General features: G+C 34.6%; 1 protein-coding gene across 1 annotated transcript in view; it reads right to left on the bottom strand.

Moving 5' to 3' along the window:
* The window catches only part of Cfap47 (cilia and flagella associated protein 47), a 337,765-nt gene that overhangs the window by 191,970 nt on the left and 133,913 nt on the right, over positions 1–11,882 (bottom strand). Inside the window, exons 33-36 of the mRNA XM_029561230.1 lie at positions 10,645–10,837; positions 5,954–6,051; positions 5,018–5,134; positions 471–605 (exon numbers count right to left, since the gene is read on the bottom strand). Coding sequence (XP_029417090.1) covers positions 471–605; positions 5,018–5,134; positions 5,954–6,051; positions 10,645–10,837 — 543 coding nt within the window. The remainder of the gene's footprint in view (positions 1–470; positions 606–5,017; positions 5,135–5,953; positions 6,052–10,644; positions 10,838–11,882) is intronic.

The following is an 11,882-nucleotide window of genomic DNA, read 5'->3' as shown; positions in this document are numbered from 1 at the left end:
GACTCAGTATATTTTTGCAACAAATGATTATTACTCAGTAAAATTTACCCTTTCATTCCCCTAGAATGCTGTTAAAAGGAAAAATATTTGACAAAGTTTATTCAGTTTTTTAAAAAAATATTGTATTTATCTTTTTTATTTTATGTGTATGAGTGTATTCCTTGCATGTATGTGATTGCACTCGTGTTGTGCAATGCTGTGGAGGTCAGAAGAGGGCTTCGGATTCCCCTGGAATGGAGTTAAGGATGGTTAATAGCCACCATGTGGGTGCTGGGAATTGAACCTGGGTCTTCTGCAAGAGCAGTCAGTGCTCTTAACTGCTGAGCCATCTCTCCAGCCCCAAGTTTATTCAGTTTTAGTGTAATTATATCACACAAACATTTGCTTTTAATTTTGTGTTGGGAAATGAACATCTAAAACTCTCTTAAATATTTCACTTCATGTAAGTTTGGTCCCAAAGATCCCCTTACCTGTCCCAGCACAGCATCATACAGAGTACAAGAGAATGTCACCACTTTCTTGGGGAGGTATGTAGGGAGCCTTTCATACATGTAGACACAAAGCATTAGCATCAATACTGGATTTGGATCACAGATGTCAATTGCCTGGTTTCAAAGAAGAAAAACATAAATTATAGAATGTGCAGATACCAGAAGATATAAAGACAAGACATTCAGAGACAATATAGTATTTGATGTATGTAAAAAGAAATTTGGCATAACTAAAAAAGAAAAATATCCATGTTAGGATAAGAGGGTAAGAAAGAAGTTTCACAAATACAGTGGTTTGATAGTAAATGTTGATCAAACAGAGCCATGTAGATGATTGAGCCCAAGCTGTTTATGGTTGTAATACTGATGACGAACACAGGGCCTGCTCTTTAGGAAGGATCCAAGGAGTTGTGCAGCTGTATTGCTGAAATGAGACTTACAGTTTCTTTTCCACATTTTATAACTATAAAGTCATGAGTTGGATCACTGAACAATTGTGTGTTCTTCGGTTTGTACGAATGGTACGTACTTTGAATTCTCAAATTAGAACTCCAGTTTATTTTCTCAGTGTTCTCAATGTGAAAAGCCATATTTCCTAAATACAGTCAGCAAGAAGGGGAGTGGAAGGGGCTGAGATTACCATGGGAAACTGTGATCCTCTGCTTAGTATACTAATTATTTAGTTACTTGGAAACATTTAAAAGTGTTTCCAATGGAAAATGACAGCAAAATTCAAATACATATAAAAGAATGTTGCTCTGTAGGAGAATAAACTGTCATGTTAATAGTTGAATTGGATGTTTATTAATTGAAATGCTGATATCACTGCCTTAAAGAGCACATACAGGGTGACTAAAAGTTCAGAAGAATACCATATTCTAGCAATGATTATTCATACGGCTAAAACACTATCTTTAACATAACAAATAATGCAGTAAAAGGAATGTTCAAGTAAACAAATTACCAAACATAGCAATGTTTTGTGTAATATGAAGTAAGTGTATTCTATCAAAAGGAAAGGAAAAGTAGAACATGGGAATTCTGGGGTTACACTGTGGAAGTTCTGAATGGCAAGAGGAAGGATTTGATTAGTGATGAAGGACTAACATGACAAGAAGCAACAATTCAGGCAGACCAGGTAAGGGTAGTTGGAGAATTACATTATTCAGAAGAAACAAATATGACTAACTTACAAAATCTAGCTATACTGATAAACAAGATAATTAGTCATGGCTATCTGGACTGAGTAAAGATAAAAATGCAGGAATTATAGAGCAATAAAAGAGATAATAAACATAGTCAAAATGTAAGTTGAAGCATAAAGGCAGAATCAGGAGCAGAAAAGAAAGGATTCTACTTGTGTTCTCTTAGGAAAAAGATGGAGTCGTGTGAAATATTGATAGCAAGGAAACATTGGGCTTAGTGAGAGGCAGACACGCCTATTTAGCAACATAATTAATGACAATGTAAATGGACCTCTCTGTACTTCCATGAAATGGTAATGAAGATCTCACTATGACTCAGGGGCACAAACTCAACTTAACAACTGAAGACCATTTTAACCTTTAGCCTGGAAATACAACCAGCATGAGTCAATGTCGGTCTAAGATATTAAGAAGCAACTAACAGTGATTTCCAGAGGACTGTAACAGCCCTTCTGTCTATAACTCCTCATAATTGAGTTTCCTCATAAATGATTTCCTTCTAGAAAGGATGAATAGATTGCTCTTATTTTGTCAATTAGGAGAAAGGCTTGCCAATGAAGGTTTGAAGGTACTTGGGAAATACGGTAATAGAAACAAAATAAAATTATAATATGATCTGATATGTTTTATGTGCAATAGCCTCTGCAAAAAAGGATAGAAAGCTTTTCAAGTGTATAATTGAAAGAAAACATAGAATAAAAATCAAGATCCCAAAGTTTCTTGTCATTTTTCAGTATTTGATTTTAATAATGCTAGTAATAGACAAGGAATATAGAGAAATGGTTCAAAGATAATAACCTAACTAAAAATTAGATAGTTTAATTCTCACATTCACATGCAAACCATAAAATGGTAAACTTCAAGGTGAAGATTATGTCTCAGGTTGGCGCTGTGTGTTAGAAGAGCCTATGATTTGATCTTAACAGGTTACCTAGTATAAGAGGTGATGCATTCCTTAGAGGAAAGAGGAAGATTAATAGAACCACACTCCAGGCTCAGGTATGAGGAAAAATATGCCTTTTGAAGTGTGTTTTAGTATAAATAACATTAAAAGTTCTAGGTAGAAATATGAAAATTATTTTAAATCCTTCATCATTGACAAATTATGTAATGAGATACTTCTTTTCAAAACAAAATGGAAGAGCATTCTCACCTATATGACACTTCCAAAGAAATAAAACCATTATAGGTTAGTCAACTCTGTTTAAAAGGCATATGATAAAATTAATTAGGTTTATTTAGAGAAAAGTTTCTATAAGAAATTTCCTTAAAAATATAATCATTACTTTGGATAAATTCAATCCAAAAGACTACTGATTGTATTGGTTGTATTTCTACAATCAAGACAGTAGAGGGTTTTTTGTGGGAGTGTGAATCAAAGATCGGGGAATAAACCATAGTTCAGACCACGATTGTTCTCCCAAAACCCCATTTGATAAAGGCATGGATGCCTGCATGAGTCTCCTGAAAACGGGCGATCTTAAGTCAAAGGGATGGGGTCATGCTCTTTAAAGACATTTTAGGACCTTGGTCTCTTCTTATATCTCCTAGGTATGAGGAAAAATGCTCAACCATGCATTCCATTCAAGATACGCTCCCCTTTCCAGAGACTCACAACAATGACACCCTTCAATTTTAGACCGTGATCTCCAGAAACATGGGCCCAAATAAACCTTTGCTCTTTATAAGTTAATTATCTCATGTTTCATGATAGCAATGGGAAATTGACTAATTCATTAACAAGAAATATTTTTAAAGTCATAACTGAAAAAAATGTATGAGAAGAAATTCAAGCTGTTCTTCTACATGAGTACTTGACTAACTCAAGTGGATGTTCCTGGGGCTCAGTTTCACAATTGGTAACTAGAGCAGATGATATCACTGTTCTTGGTAAATTTAATATACCATGATGTGAAGGTGTTCACAAGCTTTCATACTAGACAACAAATTCTGGATTAAAGAATGGAAAATTCAGAGGTCGTTATAATGGTTCTTTTCCTCTGGCTGGTCAGAAAGTTTAGGAAACCACATAATTTCTCCATCATCAGAACACTGCTTTCATTCCCCACTAACGTATGAATAGAAAAGCAATCATCCTTTTAAATAAATTAAAATGGCATTCTGATTGTTCTGCTTTCATGTCTAGTTCTCCCCTCAGCTCATCCTTGCCGGGGGTTCGAACCAGCGACCCCCCGCGAGGTGAGGATTGGGGATGAGTAAGCACATTCGCCAGCCCACGCAGCCCCCATTACCCGGGGACTCTCAGACACAACGGGGAGTCTTAGTCAGGCAGAGACTCATTTATTGCAAGTGTTCCAAAGGCTATAAAGGCACATGGAACTCCCCCCTCCCCACTTAAGTGTGTATCTTAAGGATGGTCAAGCGCTGATCATGCACTCCTCAGCAGTGAGGAAGTAGACTGCACCCCCAGTAACTTCCTTTCGGACCTATGCAAGGTGGGGCTTTTAGGTCCCCACACGTCCTGACAATATGGTCAACCCCTAGCTCAACTTTGCTATTATATCCAATATTCCAATATATGCCTATGTCTATGTTTGTAATATAAATGTTCATCGAGGAAGACCTATTCAGACAACAATTTCTTTAATGGACATTTCCTTCCCATAATCACCAGAATGCCGATACCATTCCCTCTAAACAAACAAACAACTACATCTCTCACTATGACTAATTCAAATACAATTCAATCAACAAAGTCATACCTTATATACAATGTGTTTGGAGGAATAGACTTGATCACCATGACTTCCTTCTTCATCTGAATTCTGAACATTTGTGCTTATGTCTATCTCGACTAACATTTAACGGAATGAGGATACTATATATGTTGTATCTATATCTTGAAAATTCACTGAACTCACATATTACTCTAAGTTATAAATTATATATCATTTCACTACCCCCAAGTAACAAAGAGCTTATATAATACTAGGCACACAACAAGTTTTTGATTATGGTCACTGAAAATTTGATATGAAATATCAAATGAATTATTATTTGTAGGTCAACACATAATAGCACTACATATGCAGTTCTTAAAAAAACTTCATGTCAAAATAAAATGAAAGTATTCACTTTTTAATCTAAAACTTAATTTATATAGTTTACATCAAATAACTACACATTATTTTAATATCCAGAATATTCACTTAGTAATATTTGAATTTCCATAGTTTAATAATGACTCATGATATGTTTAAATTCAGATACAAAACTTGCAAAGAAAGGGTTATTATAAATTAGTAAATGAACAAAAGATACTCTTAAAACATAAAAAAAGCATCACATAATGGCACCCACCTGTATGTTCAGATCAAAGCCTATTTCATGAAGACTATTTATAACAATTAAACAATTGTGTAAACACTGTTCAGGACGTTTTGGTCGTGTATACATATTTATAAAATGAGATTCAATCTAAAAATAAAAACAAACTTCCTTTATTAATTGAATCAAAATGGACACTTCTAATTGTTCTTTGTAGTGCATGATTAACTTTTTTTTCTTTTTCTAATTTTATAACATCCCATTCTCCTCTAGGATAATGCTTGAATGCTTGCATTACATCATTTTCAGCTATTAGTTATTTTGATTTTTTTTATAAGTTTTAAAATTTTCATACTATGTATTTTGATTGTTTATAATCCCCTCCCTTATCTGCACCCTTCACCAAAAATAATTAGACAAAGCTGCACCACACACACACACACACACACATATATATATGTATACATAGGTATATATGTATATATGCCCATAGAGTTAGATTTTTGTCCCAAAAGGCCTTCGATGTGAGTACATCTCTGGAGTATGGTCAACCTACTAACAGTCTCAACCTACTAACAGTCTCAGCCTTAAATGAGACCAAATCTCTCCCTCCCAGCTGTCACTGGTTACCAGTAGACAAGTCCTTACTTGCAGCTCCAGTTGGACTGGAACTTACTCTGGAGGCCAAGATTCACTAGAATGCAAAGATATTCACCTGCCAGTGCCTCTTGAGGGCAGGGATTAAAGGCTTGTGCCAGCATTGGAGGCATCAATATTAGCTTTTGCGATAGAATATTGCAGTCAATGAGTAAGAATACATAAGAAAAAGCAATGCTAGATATTAGCATTCATGTTTTTGACTTACAATTAAGACATCTAAAAATCAGTGTATAGGAAATAAACATCAAATCATAATCTCTACCTTCTCTCAGACAACAGAAAGCTATTCAGCAATGAGGTAACTCTTACCAAAAATGGGCAATAGGCTGCCAGCTGTGTAGCAAAAACAAGGCCATCAAAAAGATCTGTGTCAAAGTTCACTATCCATCTCTCAGAGGGAATATTATCTATTGTGAAAAAGAAAAAAATATATACATATATATTTTACCTTACTGAAAGATACAGAAGTTTGAACAACAAAGAAAATTTGCCTCTACTTTAAAAAATACTATTTCTATTAATTCTAATATGATGGTTAGCTTTGCCAACCTGACACAACCTAGAATAACCTGGAAATAGAGTTGCAATGAGGGACTACCATTGAGTTCAACCATGGGAATGTCTCTGGGGGACTGTCTTTATTAATTTAATTGATGTGGGATGACCCACCCAATAGTGGGAAGCCCCATTCCATGGACTATGAATACTGAATTGTATATGGGTCGATAAATTGATCAGTGCACAGAATGTAAGCAAGCATGTGCACATTCATTTCTCATCCCTTTTACCACAGAGTATTTTATCACAGCAATATAAATAATACTGAAACACTATGAAGTATAGGTTGAAGGCTTAAAATGATCTCCAATCTGTCTCTCATTTCTACTTGAAGCACTCTGAAAAACACACTGTCATATATTATCAAACAGAACAGAAATCCAATTTTTCATAATCACTGATTCTCTTTTATTTATTTTGAAAGAGTCTCATGTAATCCAGGCTGCCCTTATCTATGTCGAGAAGGATGATTTTGAATTTCTGATCCTTCTGCCTGCACATCCCTATTACTGGGATTACAGCTTTATGCTACCACATTCATCTATAACTTAAAATTTTGAATACATTGAGGTTCAAATATTTGATCAATGATGATCAACAGGCATGACTAGGGAGGCTCAAAAGACATGTTAATTACTTGTAACTATAGTACTGCAGAAATTTTGTTACAGAAATTCTCCCATATGTTGAATATTTGGAAGAGGTTGGAGATTTGTGGCTTAATATTGGCAACTGATCACTGTAGGATGAGGGACTTCTTTAAGGGAGCTCAGCTGATTGAGCAGCACTGGCATCAGAGGGGAGGTTATTGAAAATGCAAAATCATAGGCTTCATCAAGCATTCACTGAAATATAAAAGCAGCTTAACTGAACATGCAGGTGATTTGCATTCATATTACCATCTGAGAAGCTTTAGAGTTTTCATTTGGAGAGGACGTCAACAGCTTAATCTAGTCACAAATTGTGAGGAACAAGACAATTCACGTGATATTAGGTACATTTAAAATAATATTGACTTTGAATTTCTGCTTTATACATTTTATAATGTCCTGTTTCAAATAGGTAGGTATATTAAAATGAAAATGAAATGTAGAAAATTATGAAATTAGGGATATGATGCTTAAAAACAGAATTCAGTAACAATGTTTTGAAAAAAATAAATGCACTTAGTTTTAATGAATTTTAGAACTGGTACATTCATTCTGTTATACATTATTAAAATGTATTCCAGCTGATATAAAATCAAGCCTCACCAGTTGGCATGCTTACCCTGACAGGGTGGACCATATTTCCTCAAATTTTGATACAAAATATATCTCTCCTGTCTTATGTTATTTCTGTCAGCTATGCTTTCATAGCAACAATAAAAGTACCTAACACAGTGACCCTCGAGTCTGTAGATTTCATTCTCTCATTCTCGAACACTTATACCTTTACTTTGCTGTTTTTACAAATACATAGCACTTTGGAAAAAATTTATCTGTTTTTTTGGTTCTCTGACCAAATTAGAACATCCTTTTGTCTTCTTAACAACTGATGCAGTTTACTTTTTACAAATCCAAGAGCATAAAAGTAATGCAATTTTAGTTCTCTTCCTTCTCTCTTAGTAGTTATCTTCCTTGGTCTGAATTTGTTGACACATTCTATGCTGACGTTACCATTCTGCTCCCTTCCTGCGTCTGCCACTCTACTTTTCCTGTTTTCTTTCTTCATAGAATTACGTACTTCAACTGTCCAGCTTTCAATCTTTTCTCTCATTCTATAAATTCCCTTAGCCTTTGCACAAACAACTCCCTAACCCATTTTAGCAAGCTCAACCTTATCTGGTAAGCAGGATGGTAATATATAAATATTGCTGTGAGGCTCAGTCTTCTACTGGTAGCTCCAAGTATACATGGATAAAATGAAGCTTTTCATTTTCACCACAAATTGTCACCTTCTCTCATGGTACCAAGTGACTTAGATCAGATGTTTCGACTACATCATTTGCTTTCTTCCATTCTCTGCATCGAGTAAACAGTGAAGGCCTACAGACCAGGCCTTACAATTGTGTGCACATTATCTCTTGATTTTCTATTCATGCCTGGGGCCCCCATAAACATAACATTTATGTATGCCCACATATTCGATACTGTTGAAGTTCTCATAAGAAACCCTATCCAACTGCTTCTTATTGATGGTAGATTGTTAGCTGTAATTGTGACTGCAATCCTATTCTTTCCTAAATTAGTTAAAACTTCTGTAATTTCTATCTCGAGGTCTAAATGATCTTTCATGTCTCCTCTTCTCATATTTGCAAACTGATGTTTACCTATTTCTAATCTTGGCTCACTTGAAACAGGTCCAAAGCCTGCTCACCTCTGGATCTTTACTTATACTGATTATTCTTGCTTAAATGATTTCCATTAATCTTACATATCCATCTTAGGAAATTTCTTGAATTTTATCATCTTCATTTTATACTTAACATTCATTTTTGTTTTTCACATTATACTCCAGGTAAGTGGTTCAATCTCTGTTTTCTAACTCTTTTCGCATAATCATATGGAGAACCTGTTTTATTACACTACACTCTGTGGGCTCATACATAGGTTCTCATATATGGGAGGTTTTAACAGATTAAAAACAAGAATCACTAAAAATGCAAGAAATGAAGAAATAACTTGTACTTCCAAAATAGTTTTTCTGCAAAAATTTATGAACTTAATATCCAGGAAAGCTCATATCGAAATACATTCTACAGATTGAAAGTATCCCTTTTTTTTCTACACCAACTACTGAACCTGACTTCTACATTTGTAATACAAAGTGTAAACAAGAAAGCTAAAATACATCCTTCCAGGCAAAGCAAAGTTAAAAATGTATAAAACTTTTGTATTTCATTCACTCCTTCATCCACTTATTGATAGCACAAATATTTATTGAGGATTATGATTAGTACATGTTTTTCAAAATCCATGTGTCAGAAATATAATCTCAAATACCAAGTGTAAGAAGAACAGACTTTGGGAGAAGTTTAGGTTCTGAGGATTCTGCCTACATGAACTGAGTAATACAACTAAGTGGATGGGATTGTTAATATTTGCTCTTCCCCTTTCTGCCGTTAGAAAAAATATTACTTCGTGAAGGATCCGGCATCAAGTTGGCACTTTGGAAACATAGCATAACCCTAATGAGACACAGAAGCTGATGGTATTCTGATATACTACTTCCAAGCTTCCTGAAATATGAGAAACAAATTTCTCTTTAAAAAAATAATCTGCAGTCTCAGATATTTTATTGTATCAGTATAACACTAAGAGAGTAGTTATCTAATGTATTTTAGGCTCTGGAGATATATCAGCTAACAAATATAATTGTTCCATTGAGGAATCCCACATTCTACAGGAGAAGGCAGAGAAACAAATACATACATGTTATGTTAGAAAAGTAATGTTGAAATTCAAAGAAAGATGAAGGAAGAAATAGAGTGACTCATATATGCTGCTTTAGAGAGAGAAAAAATAGGAACACCTTCAAGTTAAGAGCCAGTGTAATTCAAATCGCCCTTGACACCAAACTCTTAATCTTCCCCATAGTTCTAAGGCTTGGATTGAACTATGAGGATGAATTATAAATGTAATTACATGGGGCCTGGAGAGATGGCTTAGTTGTTAAGAGCACTGACCGCTCTTGCAGAGGACCTAGGTTTGGTTCCCAGCACTCACCTGATGGCTAAAATCTGTCCATACCTCCAGTTCCAGGGGAATTTGATGCCCTCTTCTGACCTCCTCAGGCATTGCACAACATGGATACAATTACATACATGCAGGCAATGCACTCATACACATAAAATAGTAATAAATAAAATATTTTTAAAGGAATAAAGATAATTACATGTTAAAATGAAGTCTACTTTGAGCACAACAGATTTCCAAGTGCTTGAAGGAGAGCTAAATTAAAACTCAAGACACAATGTCCATACAAACAGTAGTCAAAACAGTCAATGCTTAGGACTAAGAAAAAACATATAGTTATATTAGCAATTAGACCTTTTCAAAATGTGATAAAGGGACTTCAAATATAAATTAATGGAGTTTGTCTACTGGGAAACATATATGTCACTGTAAGGGCTTATCATTAGCTAGCCTCTAAAGAATTCCTGAAACAGTATTTCACATACTGATTTCCAACATGACTGTCATATCTAAGACACAATCTAAATTTAATACATTACACAATTTCAGGGGTAGCTTTCATTTCCAGAGCATCTTTACAAATATTTTTATCATTTCTTCTCCAAAATACACAAATCCTCATGTTGAAGATTGTGTACCATTTTAAGGAAACATGAAAGAAATTACGGAAGTAGTCTAGAATGCATGAGTGTGGTTCCATGGCTCCTTTTACAATAATTGTCATAATACGACTTACAATAATTCTTTAAAGAAAAATATTCTCACCTCTTTCACTTTTTTTCCATACAATATGTCGATTACTCTCATAATTGGTGTTTAACCAACTAAGAAGAACCCTTTCAGAAGTAGAATATATGTTACTGGATACAAAGCAAGGATTGATTTTTGATGTATCCTGCACATTTATGGGTGGCACAGAATTGCAGCAACGTGGCATAACACGGGAGAGAATCATAACCTGAAATTGTGAAAGACATTTTACTAGAATCAGATGGAAAATTAAATTCAAATTTGAAAAGTTAATTATTACAGTTATATCAGGGAATATACTAATATATTCTGGTTAAATGCATCCTCTTAGGTGTAAAAGAATATAATGTACATTTTCAATCTTCAAGTTTTTATTTCCACACTTTTTACACTGTGGGGCTCCTCACTCTGCAATTTGTAACAAGAAACTCCTTACTTAATTTAAAAATACAGAAGTTTAGAACAGATCTGTTAGAATGTCAATTCATTTAAAACACATCTTAAGTGCTTTTTTATGTTTTTAATGGCTTATGAAATTTAGAATTTTTAATGTCAAATATTGTATCCAATTATATTAGTTAATTTTCTTGTTTCTGTGATAAACCACCTAACAAAACCAATTTATAGAAAGAAGGGATTATTTTGATTCACAGTTTGAGAGCTGGAGAAGTCATAGCAGCAGAATATTGAAGCAGTGGATCACAATGCATACACAGTCAGGAAGCAGACAGAGAGGGATGTTGATGCTCATCTCGCTTTCTGGGTTTTTTATTAATTATTATTATCTTCTATTCATTACTGGACCCTAGCCTGTCAAATGGTACCACCCACACTTTGGGGGAGTGTCTTCCCACCTCAATTAGCCCAATCTAGACATTCCCTCATACACATATCCAGATGTTTATCTTCCAGGTCCTGTGAAATTGACAGGATTAATATTATCCTTCACACTAGTTAAAATTATTTTTTGAAATCTAGCTTATCGAGTCTATTCATTACTGGACCCTAGCCTGTCAAATGGTACCACCCACACTTTGGGGGAGTGTCTTCCCACCTCAATTAGCCCAATCTAGACATTCCCTCATACACATATCCAGATGTTTATCTTCCAGGTCCTGTGAAATTGACAGGATTAATATTATCCTTCACACTAGTTAAAATTATTTTTTGAAATCTAGCTTATCGAGTCTATTTGTTTGTTTGTTTGTTTGTGACAGGGTCACAGTAGCCAAGACTGGCCTTGTTCTCCTGAT

This window comes from Nannospalax galili, unplaced genomic scaffold, assembly GCF_000622305.1.
Source record: "Nannospalax galili isolate Female #2095 unplaced genomic scaffold, S.galili_v1.0 scaffold1733, whole genome shotgun sequence".
In the NCBI taxonomy this organism is placed as follows: domain Eukaryota; kingdom Metazoa; phylum Chordata; class Mammalia; order Rodentia; family Spalacidae; genus Nannospalax; species Nannospalax galili.
This window is presented reverse-complemented; position numbering and strand designations above follow the sequence as displayed.